Consider the following 22,087-nt stretch of genomic DNA (forward strand, 5'->3'; position numbering starts at 1 on the left):
TCCTGGTTTTAAGACCCAAAAGTCTAGGAGGCCGAAACTATTGTTGTTCTTCAGGTGTTACCCCTGCAGTCTCTTTTTTTTCAAAAAAAAACTTTGATCTGTCTTGTCCTTTAGCAGAGTGGATGTGAGGTCACCTGACCTTCCGGACTCCATCTTAAACTTTTTAAAAACCACAATTTTTAAAACATAATCATGTTACAAAGTCTGGTGTCCATAACAGCAGGCAGTGGATGCATTCTCGCAGTACCAATTTGAACACATTTGGTACTTTCCAGGCCCCGCTGAAACAGACACATGTTGAGCTTCAGACTCCTATTCCAATTATTCGGTTGTGATTTGGAGTATTTGGCCATTGCTGTTTCAATTTAGATGTGTTGTTTCTCTTCTTTGATGCTTGATGGCTTCTCTGCCTCTACTGAAGATTAGGTTCTTGTGCAATATGGATGTTCGATACATCATGTGGCGCTCGCAGACTTGAGTAAAGCTTTTTTTTATTTGTTCTTGGATGTGGGCGTCACAGGCCAAATCAGCATTTGTTGCCCATCCCTAATTGCCCTTGAGAAGGTGGTGATGAGCCACCTTCTCGAACCACTGCAGGCCATGTGGTGTAGGTATACCCACAGTGCTGTTAAGGAGGGAGTTCCAGGATTTTGAGCCAGTGACAGTGATGGAACGGTGATGTAGTTCCAAGTCAGTATGGTGTGTAGCTTGGAGGGGAACTTGCAGGTGATGGTGTTCCCATGCATGTGCTGCTCTTGTCCTTCTAGGTGGCAGAGGTTGTGGGTTCGGCAGGTGTTTTTGAAGGAGGCTTGGTGAGTTGCCATATTGCATCTTAAAAATGGTACACATAGCTGCCACTGTGTGCCAGTGGTGGAGGGAGTGACTATAAGGTGGTGGATGGGGTGCCGATCAACCACACAATTCCCAGCCTCTGACCTGCTCTCATATATGGTTTGTCCAGTTAAGTTTCTGAGCTTTAAATGGATCTTGTGTCTCCCAAGTTGTCTAAGAGTCACAGCGTCATTTACGGCACACAAGGAGGCCATTTGGCCCATCGGGTCCACATATCGGCTCTCCACCGAGCTATCCAGTCAGTCCCACTCCTCCACCTATTCCCAATAGCCCTGCAAGTCTATTTCCTTCATGTACTCATCCAATTTCCTTTTGAAGTCATTGTCTGCACTTCCACCACCCTTGTGGGCAGCGAGTTCCAGGTCATTACCACCTGCTGCGTAAAAAAAGTTCTTCCTCACATTCCCCATGCATCTCTTGCCCAAAACGTTCAATCTGTGTCCCCTGGTCTTTGTACCATTAGTTAATGGGAACAGTTTTTCCTTGTCTAACTTTTCTAAGCCTGTCATAATCTTGTACACCGCTGTTAAATCTCCCCTCAATCGCCTTTGTTCTAAGAAGAACAAACCCAGCTTTTCCAACCTAACCTTGCAACTAAAATCCTTCATCTCTGGAATCATTCTCGTAAATCTACTCTGCACCCTCTCAAGGACCCTCACATCCTTCCTAAAGTTTGGATGCAATACTGCAGTTGGGGCCTAACCAGAGCTTTTTAAACGTTCAGCATAACTTCCCTGCTTTTGTACTCTATTTATGAAACCCAAGATCCCATATGCTTTACTAATCACTCTCTCAATATGTCCTGCCACCTTCAAAGATCAATGCACATGCACCCCCAGATCCCTGTTTCCTGAACACTCTTTAGAACTGTGTCATTAAGTATACATTGCCTCTCCTTATGCCTTCAGCCAAAATGCATCACCTCATACTTGTCAGTATTAAATTCCGTCTGCTACCTCTCTGCCCATTCTGCTAGCCTATTTATGTCCTGTTGCAGGCAGTTCATATCATCCTCACTGTTTGCCACACCTCCAAATTTGGTGTTATTGGCAAATTTGAGATTTTACTCTGTATTCCATGATCCAAGTTATTATTCATTTATAATGGGCCTAAGCTGATGTATATGATTGATCCCTCTGATGCTGTAGTCTACTCAGGCTTTCTGAGTAAATTGAATGATCTAACATTTTCAAATTGTTAATTCATATTCTGGACAGTAATACTTGAAATAGTCTAAAACCATAATTGAGTTTAAATGTCCTTTAATGGAATTTGCCCTGGCTTTTATTTTTGTGTGCTGTAAAAAATCTCAGGCTAATTCTTTAAGTCTGATGTGCTGGTGGGTGAGGCTATCTGCTGGCAGCACAGCTTCCTGAAGTTATAAAAGCAAAATACTGCGGATGCTGGAAATCTGAAATAAAAACAAGAAATGCTGGAACCACTCAGCAGGTCTGGCAGCATCTGTGGAAAGAGAAGCAGAGTTAACGTTTCGGGTCAGTGACCCTTCTTCGGAACTAGCAAATATTAGAAATGTCAAAAGTTATAAGCAAGTGAGCCGGGGGTGGGGTAAGAGAAAACAAAGGAGAAGGTGTAGATTGGACACGGCCACGTAGCTGACCAAGAGGTCATGGAGCAAAACTACACCTTCTCCTTTGTTATCTCTTGCCCCACCCCCGGCTCACTTGCTTATAACCTTTGACATTTCTAATATTTACTAGTTCCGAAGAAGGTTCATTGACCCGAAACGTTAACTCTGCTTCTCTTTCCACAGATGCTGCCAGACCTGCTGAGTGGTTCCAGCATTTCTTGTTTTTATTCCTGAAGTTATCCTGGCTTTCCTAACATTTTTCAGACTATTTAGTGGAATGCAGTAGTTATTGTTAATCTGCCTTTTGTTCCTCCCTTTCAGACTCCCGTGAGGTACACAAAAACCTTACTACTTCCAGTGACCGCCTGCATTTTTTCTGTTATAGCTTCAAAGGTAAGTTCCGTCATTTTGCTTAAGACTTTTGGTTGATTCTGAATGAGATATTTACCCTTCTTTCCATACATGCTAACTTACACAAAAAAAAACTCCACTCCAGTGACCTAGTTGTCAGTGACATTCCCCCTGTAAAATGTTCTCAAATCAGGAAGTAGTGTAATAACTTTATTTAAAGTGGATCTGAAAGCAATGACTAGAAAAATATATTTTGAAAACAAAATGATTCCTGACAATGCACGCTGACTTCATCAGAGCATTCCAAGTGGCGCACATGTGCAAATGGTTTCCTGCTCTGAGAGATGCTGTGCATGCACAGCCTACAGTCTCAGCCCTTGCCAGGACTAATTGGCACATGTGCGTGTAAACAATCCACGCCACTCACTCCCCCCAACTCAGCTACTCACTCCTGCCCCCCTACTGCTCTTCCCCCACGGCAACTTGGTCCAGGCCTTGACGCTTTCTGCCTCTCCTTCCTACTGGCCGCTTTCCCCTCTCAGCTGCTCACTCCAGACCTCGCCACTGTTCCCCCCTCCCGCTCCCCTCGGCTGATTATTCCCCACTCCTTGCTCCCCCGCCACCACGCTCTCCGGCTGCTCTCTCCCTGATTCCCGCTCAACCCCCCCACCCCACTCTCCAGCCAATCGCTCCCCGCTTCCCCTCCGCCCCCACTCCAGCCGCTAGCTCTAGATCGCGGCACTTCCCTCCTCTTGGCCACTTGCTTCCATGTTTGATCGTTCTCCGCATTTCGCCCAAAGAAGCAAGATGGGCTGTGATGGTGGGGGGGGCGGTGAGTGAGCAGCCAGAGAGCAGGGTGGTGGGGGCGGAGGTGTGGGGACGGGGGGGCAGCCAGAGAGTGAGGTGGCCGGGGGCAATGGGGAAAGAATGGCAAGGTGTGGAGTGACCGGCTGATGGAGGGGAGGAACCGGCAAGCCTGTAGCAAGTGCTGAAGGGAAGGCAGCAGGGAGCCAGTGGTGAGAAGAGAGACTGATAGACAGAAGCTCAATGGTAGGACGGAGCGAGGGACTGTTGGAGATGGCAGCCATTGAGTAGACCTTCAGGTTCCATTTGGTTTTTTGTGATAAATTGAGCAGCGCCATCTTTAATCCTGGTAACTGCCTAAATGTCGCAGACAGTGACATTTCAATGGAAGAGACTGCATTTGCCCATGTGCTAGTACTGCGCCACCTAGTGGTTGCATTGTCAACAGCGCAGCCTTTTAAAAAAATGTTTTCTATTAATTACATCTGTACAAGGTGAGGCATTGAATTATAACTCCTTAAAATATTCCTTTTCCGGTTTTATTTCTGACATAAATAATTATATTCCAATGATGAGACAGACCCTAGTTTAAAAGCTATGGCAGCACGTACAAGCACTTGGCTTCAGGTAGCTTCCTCCTGCCCATTCTTGCCCCTGATGCAGGTACGGATTATTGAAGGTTATCTACAGGTGATCAACTTTGAACTGTAGAGATCATTCTCACGTGATGATCAGTACCAAACGGAGGACAGAGGTTCACTGTTTCACCAAATGCTGTCTGCTTTTTAAGATATAGTTTCACATAACAATCTTGGATAAATGCACTGTATCATTTGTTAAACCCTCACGCACATCGGAATTGTTGTCATGAGGAGCACAGAAGCAGAATAACTTGGGACTACTGTGGTGCCATCTTATTTGAATGATCTACCAGTCTTAATTCTGAGCTGCACCTCTAATCCTGTTCTCCTGTCACCAGCTTTAGTTCTATTTATTCATACATTCCAGAGGAGGTTCTTTTTCACTGATCGGTTTTATTTCACCTTTCTGGGGATAGTAAATATTTCTTTATTGTCCTGAAGAATGTATCCTCACAGCACTGAAACTGTAATGAGTTGAATTTCACCTACTTTGTTTCCCTTTCTGTACATAAGAAACATCATAAAGCACTCCACAGTCCTCCACAAGAGACCAACTAATAAGCAAACTTTCCCTCCCTAGAAGTACTAAATTGACAACGTCTCCGTGTGCCCAGGAAATGAAGGACTGTTCCCATTACTGCTTCCCCATTCAAGGCTTCTCTCTCTCTCTCTCTTTTTCAGCAACAAAGTAACCATTTTGATTTATGATGTGTATTTAAAGTATTTACTATTTTCAGATAGCCATTCAATATGCTTCATGATTAAGAGTGTTGAAAAAATTGTTTATGTAAAGAGAATTTTTTTTGGCATTACAGAATTATTGATTTTAATTCTTCTTGCTCAGTTTTTCTGAGTAGAAAAGCTGAAATTAGCCTGTAGGTTAGTTGATAAAATTAATATTGGAATAAAAGATACTTTCAGCAGAAGTTCAGCATTCTCTCTGTAACTAGAAACCCAGAGACCGGCAATTTCTGTTTAAAGTTATTTATCTGCAGTTGTAGAGCCAGGTTCGGAGTTAAGAACACAACAGTACTTCTCCAGGATGGGGGCATTGTATTAGCAGTATTTTAAATAACTCCACTATATAAGAGAGGTGAGAAAAGGAAACCAGGGAATTTTAGACCAGTTAGCTTGGCATCTGTTATTGGGAAATTACTTGAGTCTAGAATTCAGGATAGAGAACTGACCATCTTGAAAATTTTCAGCCAATCAGAGAGAGCCAGCATAGGTTTGTAAAGAGGTCATGCCTGACAAATCTGATTGAATTTTTTTTTTTGATGAGGTGACTAAAGTAGTGGACTGGGGAATGTCTATCAGTGCTATTTACATAGACTTTCAGAGGGTATTTGAGAAAATCTCAGAAGAGACTGTTAGCTAGATTTGATGCCCATAGAATTGAAGGCCTGGTTAGGTATTTGGCTGAGTGCCAGGTTGCAGCAAATAGGGATAATGGGCAGGTACTCTAATTGGCAGGATGTGACTAGTGGTGTCCCGCAAGCATCTACTATTCACAGTATCTATTAATGTATTATATTATTGTACAGAGAGCCAAATATCCTAGTCTGTCGATTTCACGAAGATAGGCAACATTATACACAGTGTAGATGGAAGCATAAAATTACAGAGACATTAAAAGCTTAAGTGAATGGTCAAAACTGGCTAATAGATTCCAATATCGGCATATGTTGGCAATTTTAGAAATATAAATGTAGAATAACCCTGGGAAACAAGAATCTTTAATGATACCGGAAAGTATACAAAAAATCTCATGGAGGAAAAGTACTCTGGGGATATGGAAATACTTTAGTATAAAAGAATGTCTCAACATAGGAACAGAAGTAGGCCATTTAGCTCCCCCCCGAGTCTGTTCTGCCATTCAGTGAGATTGTGGCTAATCTGCAACCTAACTCCAATTACCTGCCTTTGCCCCATATCCCTTAATACCTTTGGTAACAAAAATCTGTCAATCTCAAATTTGAAATTTACCTTTGATCTAGCATCAATTGCTACTTTTAACCTAAAAAGAATAAAAGGGTGCTTTCTAAATGGTGATGAGCTAGAAGCAGTGGAAGTCCAAAGAGACTAGGGCGTCCACATATATAGATCATTAAATATCATAAAAAGGTACAAAAAAATCAGAGAGACTAATGGAATGCTGGCCTTTATATCTTGTTGGCATCCTTTCGTAGACAGAAGATGATAGACACGCAGCAAACAATCTACTTAGGTGGGGTGTCTTCTCTTGGTGCACCTTTGTTGATGGCTGTGAAGGCCAATCCTTGAGAGGCAGGTTCTGCCACAAGTGCCGCACGTGAAGCTGCTAAGTGATGCTGTGTGTGTATTCCGCATGGGTGCCTGTTACCAAGGTGCTGTAGCCACTTGTCGTCATAATGCACGCCAGTCCATAGGATGTGTCGCTAATTCCCTCTTTTGCCTGCTAGTGACTCACAGGTGTGATGATCGACATTTAGGGCCTTCAAGTCACACAAGCATCCTTGATATTTACATCCTTTCTATCTAGAGGACTAGAATACAAGGGGTAGAAGTTATGCTACAGCTATACAAAGCCCTGGTTAGACCACACCTGGAGTACTCTGAGCAGTTCTGAGCACCACACCTTAGGAACGATGTATTGGCCTTTAAGGGAGTACAGTGTAGATTTACCAGAATGATACCTGGACTCCAAGGGTTAAGTTTACAAGGAGAGATTAAACAAACTAGTGTTTTATTCCCTCTGATTTAGAAGGTCAAGGGGTGATTTGATTCAGGTTTTCAAGCTATTAAGGGGAGTCCAGGGCGAGGGGGCATTGTCTAAATATTAGAGGCAGGCCTTTCAGGAGTGAAAAAAGAAAGCACTTCTACACTCAAAAGGGTGGTTGAAGTTTGGAATTCTCTTGTAAATGGCAACTGACACTGGATCAATTGTACATTTTAAATCTGAGATTGATAGATTTTTGTTAACCTAAGGTAGTTAGGGATATGGGTCAAAGAAGGGTATATGGAGTAGGTTGCAGATCAGCCATGATCTAATTGAATGGCAGAACAGACTCAAAGGGGGTTAAATGACCACCTCCTCTTCCTATGTTATCTATTAAAGTACTTCCATACCCCCAAGTTTCCTCTGTGTAACTTTATATGCTTTTTGATATCATCAAATACACTTGCTTTCCAGGTTATTCTATATTTATATTGCTACCAAAAGTTAATTTCTAGATTTTTCTTTGATTTCAAATATAACTTTGAAATGAAATATGAACACTAGGGATTCATGTGCCACCTCTTGTATTTGAGTAGTATATTGCAATCAAACAAATTGGGTAGTTGTTAACTGCCTTGGGTAACTGAATAAATAATACCATGGTTCAAATGTTGATGCATCATTTAGATTGTTTCTCATTCGTTAACACTGTCAAGTAGCAATAAACGTATTTAATTTGTGAAACATCTCTCATCTATTGTGTTCTGAAGGAGTGAGTACGAGTATGCTGTTTTATAGCATACTGCCAGCTCAAGTGCCTTGCCCTATCAGATGCTCTTCATGTGTACTCCTAGTTGGCTGTTGTCATTGCATTATTTCAGCATTGAAGCTGAACTGGAACCTGATCTCAGCCAGCCTTTAGATATGTGTTCCCAGGCAAACTGGAAAATTGTTCTTTTTCCTCTAGTTTTATCCTGTAATATTGTGGTCATCTCACAGCACCTCACTGCTGCCCTAGCTGAAACTGGCTAAAGTAACACAGACCTTCCTAGTTCTTGTAGCTCAGTAACAGTGCAAATATTGGTTTTACACTGTTGTACCAAGTGCTAACATTTCCCAGGCACTTGAGTTCTCGGTTTATCTAGTGTTTTTCCAATTTTGTGAAAAAACTTTAACCTTTTAATATGTATTTTTTCATTTTGGTGACATAGCAATGTACATGTCTTTCTCAAAAAAACCTCTCCATTACCAGTGATATGACTAGAAACTTTTAAAAGCATATTTTATTCATTGGTAGATGAGAGTTCATCCCCATAAATCCAGCCCAAGTTACTAATTTCAGCTTTGTATTCAAAGATGCACTGAACAAAAGCTAGGGGTTTCTCCACAGGAAGAGAAGGTCATAGACTGGGTCGCTGAGAGCAGGCTTATTGGCTGGCCTGTCAGATAGGAAATTGATGGTCTATAGTACTGAGCGGCCTAGCAAATATGAGGGGGAAAAATAGAAATCAGGCAGCAAAGCAACAAATGGTATTATGTCTACAACAGGATGATGTCATCAGTCTAAATAGAATTTGTCTTTTGCGAATAGGCTTTTGCTGATGTGGTGGTCTGTTTGGAACAGCATAGCAATAGTAATTGCATATGATCAATTTAAAAAAATTCTTTCATGGGATGTGGGCGTCGCTGACTAGGCCACCATTTGTTACCCATCCCTAATTACCCTTGAACTGAGTGGATTGCTAGGCCATTTCAGAGGTCAATTAAGAGTCAACCACATTACTGTGGGTCTGGAGTCACATGTAGGCCAGACCAGGTAAGGGCAGCAGATTTCCTTCTCTAAAGGACATTAGTGAACCAGATGGGTTTTTACGACAATCAATTATAGTTGCATGGCACTATTACTGAGACTAGCTTTCAGTTCCAGCTTTTTATTATTTAATTGAATTTATTAGTTAAATTTTAATCCCACAAGGTGGGATTTAAACCTGTGTCCCCAAAAGACAAAGAGAAGGACTATTGCAATCACCTGTTGGGTCAAACTAGTCTCAACTCCATATTCAGCACATACTCAATTACACAGTATCTGCAAAGTATACCAACTGATCATGCACTGAAACCCATGAGTCAAGAACAAATCAAATCAGAAAAGAGCATGATTGTAAAACTATATGTAATGAATGGAAGATGAAGTAATCAATGATTGATTGTATTGATGTTTAGTTTATTAATTAAAATAAGAGAAATCTAAAAAGTGACCTTTAATTCATTCATTCTTCAAATGCTGCCATTTGAATGGAAGGAAACTATGGAGACTTAATATCTGGCATTGTGCCTTTGGTTTCCCCAATGCATGTTTCACGAGTTGCAGTTTTGCCTGGCCCTGGGCATATGTCATGGTGATAGTTAAATCATTGGTGCTGAAACAGTCTTTCTCTGACTTATCTTTCACCAGTGCCTTATTGAAACTAATTTTAACCCTTCAAAAGTTAGATCCCTGACAGAATGGAGTAAATAGGTAGGTTTATTGATCATAGTTTGTTCGTGGTGGATCAACCATTTGTAAGGTTATATGTTGTACAAAATGTGCGGTTTTTTTCCCCCAGAGCTGCAGGAGTTCATGCTTGGAAGGGTCTGATGCATCAATGCAGTTCATAGACGTGTTCCACAGTTTGTATAGAACATTTCTTAAAATACTTCAGATCATTTGACTTCACAGAACTGCAGGGACTCTGAAGTAAATGCAAATATACAGCTTTAGTTATAGGTGTTGGAATATTATTGAGCATGTCAAAATAGACGACCTTGCAGACAACTCCGACAATACTTTAACATATCAACGCGAGTGAATACTGTGCTCATCTGTTTTTAATGTTCTAAGGATAGGTGTCAGATCCATTGCCAGAGCATGTTTGTCTCTGTTGGTGTTCGGGCCAATATTTATCCCCTAACCAACATCACTAAAAACAGAATATCTGGTCATTATCCCATTGCTGTTCGTGAGATCTTGCTGTTCACAATCAGCTGCCGCATTTCCTACTTTACAACAATGATTACACTTCAAAAATATTTAATTGACTGTAAAGTGCTTTGGGATGTCTGGAGGTTGTAAAACGCAAGTTCCTTTCCTTTCTGAGCAAAGCTTCTTTTTGACAGCCCAAGTATAAAACTGCCCTTAAAGGTTTCAGAAACTACGCAGTAGTTAAAAGTGATCCTGGACCATAAGACCATATGAGTTAGGAGCAGAAGTAGGCCATTCGGCCGTCAAGCCTGCTCCGCCATTCAATAAGATCATGGCTGATCTGTTTCTGTCTCGAATTCCAAACTCCCAGCTACCCCCAATAATTTTTGATTCCCTTGCCTAACAAGAATCTATCCACCTACGCCTTAAAAATATTCAATGACCCTGCCTCCACCACCTTCTGAGGCAGAGAATTCCAAAGTCGCACAACCCTCTTGAGAAAACATTTCTCCTTGTCTCTGTCCTAAAAGGGTGATCCCTAATTTTAAAACAGTGCCCCCTTGTTCTGGACTCACCCACAAGAGGAATCATCCTTTCCACATCCACCTTGTCAAGACCATTCAGGATCTTATAAACTTCAATCAAGTCTCCCCTCACTCTTCTAAACTCCAGTGAAAACAAGCCCAGTCTGTCCAACCTTTCAAAGAACAGTACAGCACAAGAACAGGCCATTCGGCCCTCCAAGCCTGCACCGATCTTGATGCCTGCCGAAACTAACACCTTCTGCACTTCCGGGGCCCATATCCCTCTATTCCCATCCTATTCATGTATTTGTCAAGATGTCTCTTAAACGTCGCTATCGTATCTGCTTCCACCACCTCCCCTGGCAGCAAGTCCCAGGCACTCACCACCCTCTGTGTAAAAAAAACTAGCCTCGCACATCCCCTCTAAACTTTGCCCCTCTCACCTTAAACCTATGTCCCCTAGTAACTGACTCTTCCATCCTGGGAAAAAGCTTCTGACTATCTACTCTGTCCATGCCTCTCATAACTTTGTAAACCTCTATCATGTCGCCCCTCCGCCTCCGTCGTTCCAGTGAAAACAATCCGAGTTTTTCCAACCTCTCCTCACAGCTAATGCCCTCCAGACCAGGCAACATCCTGGTAAACTTCCTCTGTACCCTCTCCAAAGCCTCCACATCCTTCTGGTAGTGTGGCGTCCAGAATTGCACGCAATATTCTAAGTGTGGCCTAACTATGGTTCTGTACAGCTGCAACACGACTTGCCAATTTTTATACTCTATGCCCCGACCGATGAAGGCAAGCATGCCTTATGCCTTCTTGACTACCTTATCCACCTGCATTGCCACTTTCAGTGACCTGTGGACCTGTACGCCCAGATCTCTCTGCCTGTCAATACTCCTAAGGGTTCTGCCATTTACTGTATACCTCCCACCTGTATTAGACCTTCCAAAATGCATTACCTCACATTTGTCCGGATTAAACTCCATCTGCCATTTCTCCGCCCAAGTCTCCAACCGATCTATATCCTGCTGTATCCTCTGACAATCCTCATCATTATCCGCAACTCCAGCAACCTTTGTGTCGTCCGCAAACTTACTCATCAGACCAGCTACATTTTCCTCCAAATCATTTATATATACTACAAACAGCAAAGGTCCCAGTACTGATCCCTGCGGAACACCACTAGTCACATCCCTCCATTCAGAAAAACACCCATCCACTGTTATCCTCTGTCTTCTGTGACTGAGCCAGTTCTGTATCCATCTTGCCAGCTCACCTCTGATCCCGTGTGACTTCACCTTTTGCACCAGTCTGCCATGTCAAAGGCTTTACTAAAGTCCATATAGACAACATCCACCGCCCTTCCCTCATCAGTCTTCTTCGTAATAAGACAAGCTGCTCATTCCAGGCATCAATCTAGTAAACCTCCTCTGAACCACCTCCAAAGCATTTACATCCTTCCTTAACTAAGGAGACCAAAACTGCACACAGTATTTGAGATGTGGTCTCACCAATACCCTGTATAACTGAAGCATAACATCCTTACTTTTATTTTCAATTCCTCTCAAAATGGCTCTTAAAATACTATCACCAATTCAGATCCACACAAGATGTTATACACTGCATTTTGGGTCTGATAGGTTTCCTTGTTAAACGTCAGAAGGTGCTTTATTGAGCTACCAAAAAGAAAATATCTCCAGATTCTGGCTTCTTTTGAATGCAGCAGTGACGCAGCACTGCTATGAACCCAAACTCTTACAGCAACTTTATCAGAATGGTTCCATGGATGAGGGGTTTTAGTTACAAGCTTAGGTTGGAAAAGCTGGGGTTGTTCTCTTTGGAGCAGGGGAGATTTGATAGAGATGTACAAGATTATGACAGGCTTGGGTGAGGTAGACAAGGACTGGGACCACAGATTGAAGGTTTTGGGTAAGAGATGCCAGGGGAATGTGAGGAAGAACTTGTTTATGCAGCAAGTGGTAATGACCTGGAACTCACTGCCTACGAGGGTGGTGGGAGTGGAGTCAATCAATGATTTCAAAAGGAAATTGGATGGGCACTTGAAAGGCTGCGGGGATCGAACGGGGGAGTGGGTCTGACTGGATTGCTCCACAGAGAGTTGGCATGGACTCGATGGGCCGAATAGCCTCCTTCTGTGCCATAAGTCACTCTAACTAAGGCTCATTGGATTGCTATATGGGCGGGTGTGTTGGCCTCTCTTGCAAAAATGAATGTAGATCAACTTCAGCATGCAAAGAACCCTTCCCTGCCCTTAGTTCTCTCATCTGAAGCAATGGAGTTTATATTATGAATACTTGCTACTACCACTGCTTCCTCCAGCTAAGCTGCAACACGTTCTTATTATATCATAGGGGTTGCAGTAAGCTTCTGACCAAGGTGACCCCAGGATGATGCCACTCTGTACAAGTGACAGTTTCCTAGATGTTTTTTCTTATGGGATGACAGTATCCATTTCTATGGATGCTGAACTACAGGCAAAGAATCAGGCAAACTGCATGGACACCTCCCTTTTATAGTCTTCCTGATTCTTTAAATGAAAACATCCTCCACATAGCAGGCGTTCCCAGTAGCCCATGAATTTTGAATATAGTTTGAAAAAATGTTTTTCCCATTTACTCATATTACAATGATTTAAGTACACTTCTGCCTTCTCTGATAAATTTGGCATGGAAAGTTTTGATAGAATAAATAAGGAGAAACTTTCCACTGGCAGGAGGGTTGGTAACCAGAGGATATAGATTTAAGATTATTGGCAGAAGAACCCGAGAGGAGAGATGAAACAATTTTTCTATGCAGCAAGTTGTAATTTAAATCTCACTGCCTTGCAGGGTGGTGGAAACTTGATTCAACAGGAATTTTCAAAAGGGAATTGGATCTATATATTTGAAAAGGAAAAAAATTGCAGGGCTATAGGGAAAGAGCAGGAGAGTGGGATTAATTGGATAGCTCTTGCAAAGAACCAGTGCAGGCACGATGGGCCAAATGGCCTCATTCTGTGCTGTTCTGATTTTATGATAAATCAACTGGCATAGCCCAAGAGAAGCACTTATTTATATAGCATGGAAAGGGAGAGTCATATAGCTAATATGTTAAATTATCTTAAAGGAATCGCCTTCTGTTTCTCTGTTTGCAATATGGGACTACTGCTGCAGTATGCTTTAATTCAGAGAATGAGGAAGCTGTTGCGAGACAGGCAGTATCACTCATCTAGACATTTAATTTTGTTAAGTTATGAAGTTAATTTTTTAAGTTGAGTTAATAGTACATTCAGTTCACATAGAATACATTTGACTTCTAAGTAGTTGTACCTACATAAGGGATGCACATATTGTCTTTTAGGTGGATAGGATGGGAGCTCAATACTCACCCTCCACCGTACAAGACGTTTATTGTACTCACAACCTAAGATTGCCTGACCGATTCTGCAAAACTCGAATAGAGGTACACTGACCAGGTTCTATTTCCGTGACAATTGGGTTGGGACAAGGGCATCAGTATCTGATATAAAGAGGGGTAAGAACATTTAATTTTGTGTAATTATTTCTTGGGTTTTTCTGTAGACTAATTAATCGGGTAGTGATCCATGTGAGTAATATTGTTTCTCTGCTTCTGATATAGTGGGAGTTGTTTCTTCAGGAAGAGTTAAAATTGCATCTTACTATTCTCTCATTTTATGATTCCAGTCTTTTGATCTATATGGAGTTACTGAGGATATGTATTGTAGAGGATAAGCAAAGAGGTTTAGTTTAATGCATGTCACAGAATGCACCAAAAGCACACACTCAAGTGTGACTCAGTTTTCAGAAGGGGCAACAACAACAACAACTTATATTCATATAGCATCTTCAACGTAATGAAATGTCCCAAGGTGCTTTACAGGAACATTATAAAACAAAGTATGACACCAAGCCACAAAAGGAGATATAATGTCAGATGACCAAAAGCTTGGTCAAAGAGGTAGGTTTTAAGGAGTGTCTTAAAGGAGGAAAGCGAGATGGAAAGGTGTAGGGAGGGTATTCCAGAGCTTGGGACCTAGGCAACTGAAGGTGCAGCCACCAATGGTGGAGCGATTAAAATTAGGGATGCACAAGAGGCCAGAATTAGAGGCGCACAGCTATCTTGGAGGGTTGTGGGGTTGGAAGAGATTACACAGAAAGAGAGGGGCGAGGCCATGGAGGTATTTGGAAACAAGGATGAGAATTTTAAAATGAAGATGTTGATTGACTGGGAGCATATGTAGGTCAGCGAGCACGGGGATGACAAGGGAACAGGACTTGGTGTGAGTTAAGACACGGGCAGCAGGGTTTTGAATGACCTCAAGTTTAGGGAGTGTAGATGTGGGAAACCAGCCAAGAGTGTGTTGGAATAGTCAAGTCTAGAGGTAACAAAGGCATGTGAATGAGGGTTTCTTTTTTTTTATTCTTTTATGGGATGTGGTTGTCGTTGGCAAAGCCAGCATTTGTTGCCCATCTTAATTGCCCTTGGCAACTGAGTGGCTTGCTAGGCCATTTTAGAGTGCAGTTAAGAGTCAACCACATTGCTATGGGTCTGGAGTCACATGTAGGCCAGACCAGGTAAGGACAGCAGATTTCCTTCCCTAAAGGACATTAATGAGCCAGATGGGTTTTTACGACAATCGGTGATAGCTTCATTACTGTGACAAGCTTTCAATTCCAGATTTTTATTAATTAATTGAATTTAAATTCCACCAGCTTCCATGGTGGGATTTGAGCGCATACCCAGGGCATTAGCCTGAACCTCTGTATTACTTAGTTTAGTAACATTACTGCTACGCAACCATCTTCCATGAGCTGTGACAGGCAGAATCAGGCGATGTTACGGAGGTGGAAATAGGCAGTCTTCGTGATGGCACAAATATGAGGTCAGAAGCCCATCTCGGGGTCAAATGTGACACCAAGGTTGTGAACAGACTGGCTTAATCTCAGACTATTGCCAGGGAGAGGGATGGAGTCGGTAGCTAGGGAATGGAGTTTTGGAGTGGGGACCAAAAGCAATGGCTTCAGTCTCTCCAATATTTAATTGGAGAAAATTTCTGCTTATCCAGTTCCGGATGTAGGATAAACAGTCTGATAATTTAGCAACAGTGGAGGAGTAGAGAGAAGTGGTGGTGAGGTAGAGCTGAATGTTGTGAGCAAACATGTGAAAACTAACTCCATACTTTCGGTTGATGTCGCTGAGGGACATCACGTAGATGAGAAATAGAAGGGGCCAAGGATAGATCCTTGGGCGACACTAGAGGTAATGGTGTGGGAGCAGGAAGAGCGGCCGTTGCAAGTGATTCTCTGGCTACGATTAGAAAGGTAAGAATAGGTGAGTGCAGTCCCACCCAGTTGGACGACCGTGGAGAGGTGTTGGAGGAGGATGGTATGGTCAACCAATGTCAAAGGCTGTCGACAGGTTAAAGAGGGAAAGTTACCTTTGTCACATAAAGGTACAAGCAGACTTCATAGGAACAGGAGTAGGCCATTCAGCCCCTAAACCCTGTCCTGGCATTCATTCATAAGCAAATCAATGCAGATGCTGGAAATCTGAAATAAAAACAGAAAATACTGGAGGTACTCAGCTGGCCAGTTGCATCTGACAGATTGTCAGATTTTAGTTTTGATCAATGATCATTGGCCTGTTTTTCTCTCTCTCTCTCTCTCTCTCTCTCTCTCTCTCTCTCTCTCTCTCTCTCTCTCTCTCTCTCTCTCTCTCTCTCTCTCTCTCCCTCTCTCCCTCTCTCCCTCTCCCTCTCTCTCCCTCTCTCTCCCTCTCTCTCCCTCTCTCTCCCTCTCTCTCTCTCTCTCTCCCGCTGCCTGACCTGCTGAATATTTCCATCATTTTCTGTTTTTATTCCATTTAGACCATGGCTGATCTATACCTCAACTCCATTTACCTGCTTTTGCTCCATATCCCTACCTCTACAGCCTGCTGAGGGAGAGAATTCTAGATTACCACTACCCTTTGTCTGAAAAAGTGCTTCCTGATTTTGCTCCTGAATGACCTAGCTCTAATTTTAAGATTATGTTCCCCCTTTCTTGATTTCCCCACCAGAGTAAATAGTTTTCCTCCATTGACCCTATCAAATCCTTTTAACATTTTATACACCTCGATCACATCAATTTTTTAAATTCAAGGGAATACAGGCCAAGTTTATGTAATCTGTCTTTCTAATTTAACCGTCTCACTAATTTGTCATGGTATTTACCTGTTTATCTATATCCTTGCTAGCTATTGCTCATATTCCAAGCGTTAAATTTGTGTATTTGATGCAAGATGTCCTATATCCATTGTGGGATTTTTGAATTGTCATCACAAGTCATTTACATTTGATGGCCGTGAAAGTGCTCTTTAGGGAAACAACTGTCCAAACTATTTTCATTTACCCTTTCCGATCTAAGCCAGGTTGTCCCATTTTCCATGTTTTAAGACAGACCCATCCATGCTTACCCCATTGGCTAATTCCACCCACGTACACCAGTCCTCCTTTATCCCTGCTTCCTCAGTGGAGCTAAGAAGCAGAGGTCCAGAGCCAGTTCAGGAATCAGCTGTCAATTTTTTTTATTTGTTCTTGGGATATGGGTGTCGCTGGCAAGGCCACCATTTATTGCCCATCCCTGATTGCCCTTGAGAAATAGGTGGTGAGCCACCTTCTTGAACTGCTGCAGCCCATGTGGTATAGATATAGCCATCATGCTGATAGGAAGGGAATTCCACGATTTTGATCTGACCGTGGAGGAATTGTAATATAGTTCCAAGTTAGGATGGTGAGTGATTTGGAAGGGATCTTGCAGATGGTTGTGTCCCCATGCATCTGCTGCCCTGTCTTTCTAGGTGGTAGAGGTTGCATGTTTGGAAGGTGCTGTTGAAAGAGCCTTGGTGAGTTACTGCAGTTCCTCTTGTAGATAGTGTACACTGTAGCCACTGTGCATCAGTTGTGGAGGGAGTGACTGTTCAAGGTGTTGGATGGGGTTCCAAACAAGTGAGCTGCTTTGTCCTGGATGGTGTCGAGCTTCTTGAGTGGTGTTGGAGCTGCACCCATCCAGGCAATTGGAGAGTATTTCATCACACTCCTGACTTGTGCCTTGTAGATGGTGAACAGATTTTGAGCAGTCAGGAGGTGAGTTACTCACCACAGAATTCTCAGCCTCTGACCTACTGTTGTAGTCACAGTATTTGTATGGCTGGTTCAGTTACATTTCTGGTCAGTGGTGACCCCAAGGATGTTAATGGTGGGGATTCAGCAATGGTAATGTATGTCATAGGGAGATAGATTCTCTCTTGTTAGAGATGCTCATTGCCTGGCACTTATGTGGCACTTATGTGGCACGAATGTTACCTGGCGCTTATCAGCCCAAGCCAGAATGTCGTCCAGGTCTTGTTGCTTGCAGGTATCTCAGTATCTGAGGATTGTGAATGTATTGTACACTGCAATTATCAGTGAATGTCCCCACCTCTAACTTTATTAATGAAACAGCTGAAGATGGTTGGGCCTGGGGCCCTACACTGAGGAACTCCTGCAAGGATAGAAAATTTTTTTGAAATAGTTTGGCAGTGCTCAAGGGTATATAGTTCAATGCAAGGAGTATAGCAAATAAAGCAAACGAGCTGCGGGCACAGATGGAAACGTGGCAGTATGATATAGTTATTACAGAAACATGGTTTAAAGAGGGACAGGAGTGGCAGCTCAGTGTTCCTGGTTACAGGGTTTTCAGACGAGATAGAGAGGGGGATGGGGGGATGGCAATTTTGGTTAGAGAAGCAATTATAGGTGTGAGGAGGAATGGTATGTTAGAAGGATCATCAATTGAGGCCATATGAATTGAGTATAGGAACAAAAAAAAGAGCAGGCACACTACTGAGAGTGTACTATAGATCTCCAAACAGTCAGAGGGAGATAGAAGAGCAAATATGTAGGCAAATCTCTGAGAAATGCAAAAACAATAGGGCAGTAATAGGGGATTTTAACTACAATATTAATTGGGATAGTTTGTGTGAAAGGAATGGAGGGAACAGTATTCTTAAGGTGCATTCAGGAGAACTTTTTTGGCCAGTATGTAGCAAGTCCAACAAGATAGGGTGTGGTTCTGGACTTGGTTTTAGGTAATGAAGCTGGGCAGGTGAAAGGAGTGGCAGTGGGAGAGCATTTTGGTGTTGGTGATCATAATTCAGTTAAAACCAACATTATGGAAAAGGACAAAGATAGAACAGGGGTTAAAGTTCTAAATTGGGTGAGTCCAATTTTACTAAACTGAGAAATCATTTATCAAAAGTGGACTGGAAGCAGCTACTTGAAGGTAAATCTGTGTTGGAGCAGTGGGAGGTATTGAAAAGAGAGGTCAGGGGGTTCAGAGTAAACATGTTCCCACAAAGAAAAAGGATGGGACAGCTAAATCTAGAGCCCCTGGATGTAAAGGAGCTTACAGGGTAAGATAAGGCGGAAAAGAAAAGCTTATGTCAAATGCCGAGAACTCAATACTATAGAAAGCCGAGAGGAGTATAGAAAGTGGAGAGTTGAAATCATAAAGGAAATTAGGAAAGCAAAGAGGGCATGAAAGAATATTGGCAAGCAAAATCAAGAAGAACCCATAGATGTTTTAAGAGTAAGAGGATAACTAGGGAAAGAGCAGGGCCCATAAAAGACAAAAAAAGGTAACCTATATGTGGAGGCGGAAGAGATTGGTATTGTTTTTAATGAATACTTTGTGTCTGTCTTCACAAAAGAGGGGGACGATGCAGATGTAGTTGAGGAGGAATGTGACATATTGGATCTGATAAACATAGGAAGAGAGGAAGTATTAAGGGGATTAACATCCATGAAAGTTGATAAATCACCAGGACCGGATGAAATGTACCCTAGGCTCTTAAAAGAAGCCAGGGAGGAAATTGCAGAAGGTCTGACCATCATTCTCCAATCCTTACTGGATACAGGGAGTGGTGCTGGAGGATTGGAGGTCCACGAACGCTGTACCTTTGTTTAAAAGGGGAGCAAGGGAGAGACCGAATAATTACAGGCCGGTCAATTTAACCTTGGTAGTGGACAAATTATTGGAATCAAATCTGAGAGACAGGATAAACTGTCACTTGGAAGGGCAAGGATTAATCAAGGATAGTCAGCATGAATTTGTTAAGAGAAGGTCATGTCAAACGTTTGAATTTTTTGAGGAAGTGAACAGGAGGATTGATGAGGGTAGTGCAGTAGATGTGGTCTACATGGATTTTAGCAAGGCTTTTGACAAGGTCCCACATGGCAGACTGGTTAATAAAATAAAAGGCTGTGGGATCCAGGGGAATGTAGCAAGCTAGATACAAAATTGGCTCAGTGGCAGGAAACAAAAGGTGTTTTTGTGACTCAAAGGCCGTTTCCAGTGGAGTTCTGTAGTGTTCAGTACTAGGTCTCCTGCTTTGTGTGGTATATATTAATGATTTGGACATAAATGTAGGGGGAATAATCAAGAAGTTTGCATTTGACACAAAAATTGGCAACGAGGTTGATAGCAAAGAGGATAGCTGTAGACTGCTGGAAGATATCGATGGACTGGTCCCCAGGGCCTGATGGTATGCATCCCAGAGTACTTAAGGAAGTGGCCCTAGAAATAGTGGATGCATTGGTGGTCATCTTCCAAGATTCTATAGACTCTGGAGCAGTTCCTACAGATTGGAGGGTAGCTAATGTAACCCCACTATGTAAAAAGGGAGATAGAGAGAAAGCAGGGAATTATAGACCAGTCAGCCTGACGTCGGTAGTGGGGAAAATTTTAGAGTCCATTGTCAAAGATTTATAGCAGAGCACTTGGAGAACTGTGGTAGAATCGGGCAGAGTCAGCATGGATTTACGAAAGGGAAATCTAGTAGACAAATCTACCAGAATTCTTGGAGGATGGAACTAGTAGAATTGATGAGGGGGAGCCAGTGGATGTGGTTTATTTGGACTTTCAGAAGGCTTTCGACAAAGTCCCACATAAGAGATTAGCATGTAAAATTAAAGCACATGGGATTGGGGGTAGTGTATTGCGATGGATAGAAAATTGGTTGGCAGACAGGAAACAAAGGGTAGGGATAAATGGGTCTTTTTCCGAATGGCAGGCAGTGACTAGTGGGGTACCGCAGGGATTGGTGCTAGGACCCCAGCTATTCACAATATATATTAATGATTTAGATGAGGGAACTAAATGTAATATCTCCACATGTGCAGATGACACAAAACTGGGTGGGAGGGTGAGTTGTGAGGAGGATACAGAGAGGCTTCAGGGTGATTTGGACAAGTTGAGTGAGTGGGCTAATACATGGCAGATGCAGTATAATGTGGATAAATGTGAGGTTATCCACTTTGGTAGCAAAAACAGGAAGGCAGACTATTATTTGAATGGCTATAAACTGAGAGAGGGGAATATGCAGCGAGACATGGGTGTTCTTGTGCACCAGTCGCTGAAGGTAAGCATGCAGGTGCAACAGGCGGTAAAAAAGTCATATGGTATGTTGGCCTTCATAGCGAGAGGATTCGAGTGCAGGAACAGGGATGTCTTGCTGCAATTATGCAGGGCCTTGGTGAGGCCACATCTGGAATATTGTGTGCAGTTTTCGTCTGCTTATCTGAGGAAGGATGTTCTTGCTATAGAGGGAGTGCAGCGAAGGTTTACCAGATTGATTCCTGGGATGGCAGGTCTGACGTATGAGGAGAGATTGAGTCGGTTGGGATTATATTCGCTGGAGTTCAGAAGAGTGAGGAGGGATCTCACAGAAACCTGTAAGATTCTAACAGGACTTGACAGGGTAGATGCAGGAAGGATGTTCTCGATGGTGGGGGAGTCCAGAACCAGGGGTCATAGTCTAAGGATACGAGGTAAACCTTTCAGGACTGAGATGAGGAGAAATTTCTTCACCTAGAGAGTGGTGAGCCTGTGGAATTCGCTACCACAGAAAGCAGTTGAGGCCAAAATGTATGTTTTCAAAAAGGCGTTAGATATAGCTCTTGGGTCTAAAGGGATCAAAGGGTATGGGGCGAAAGCAGTAACAGATTACTGAGTTGGATGATCATAATGATTGGCGGAGCAGGCTCAAAGGGCCGATTGGCCTACTCCTGCTCCTATTTTCTATGTTTCTATGGGTAGAAAAGTGGCAAATGAAATTTAACTCAGTGAAGTGTGAGGTGATGCATTTAAGGAGGTCAAAGAAGCCAAAGGAATGCACAATAAATGGGAGGAAATGGAGAGGTGTAGAGGAAGTGAGGGACCTTGGAGTGTATGTCCACAGATCCCTGAAAGTAGCAGGACAGGTTGAGAAGGTGGTTAAGAAGGCATATGGAATCCTTTCCTTTATTAGCCAAGGCATAGAATATAAGAGTAGGGAGGTTATGCTGGAACTATATAAAACATTAGTTAGACCACAACTTGAGTACTTTGTGCAGTTCTGGTCACCTCATTACAGAAAGGATGTAATTGCACTACAGAGGGTACACAGGAGATTTATGAGGATATTGCCAGGACTGGAAAATTGCAACAATAAGGAAAGATTTGATAGACTGGGGTTGTTCTCCTCGGAACAGAGGAGGCTGAGGGGAGATTTGATTGAGATGTACAAAATTGTGAGTGTCCTGGATAGAGTGGATGGGAAGGACCTATTTACCTGAGCAGAGGGGTCAGT

General features: G+C 42.7%; 1 protein-coding gene across 3 annotated transcripts in view; it reads left to right on the plus strand.

The window, feature by feature from the left end:
* The window catches only part of dpy19l1l (dpy-19-like 1, like (H. sapiens)), a 106,429-nt gene that overhangs the window by 61,969 nt on the left and 22,373 nt on the right, over window positions 1-22,087 (plus strand). For 2 of the 3 annotated variants that reach the window (XM_068032594.1, XM_068032596.1), the window contains 2 exons: window positions 2,762-2,833; window positions 13,781-13,882. In XM_068032594.1, coding sequence (XP_067888695.1) covers window positions 2,762-2,833; window positions 13,781-13,882 — 174 coding nt within the window. The remainder of the gene's footprint in view (window positions 1-2,761; window positions 2,834-13,780; window positions 13,883-22,087) is intronic. The other variant, XM_068032597.1, reaches the window with a different exon arrangement.

Source organism: Heterodontus francisci, chromosome 5, assembly GCF_036365525.1.
Source record: "Heterodontus francisci isolate sHetFra1 chromosome 5, sHetFra1.hap1, whole genome shotgun sequence".
NCBI classification, from domain to species: domain Eukaryota; kingdom Metazoa; phylum Chordata; class Chondrichthyes; order Heterodontiformes; family Heterodontidae; genus Heterodontus; species Heterodontus francisci.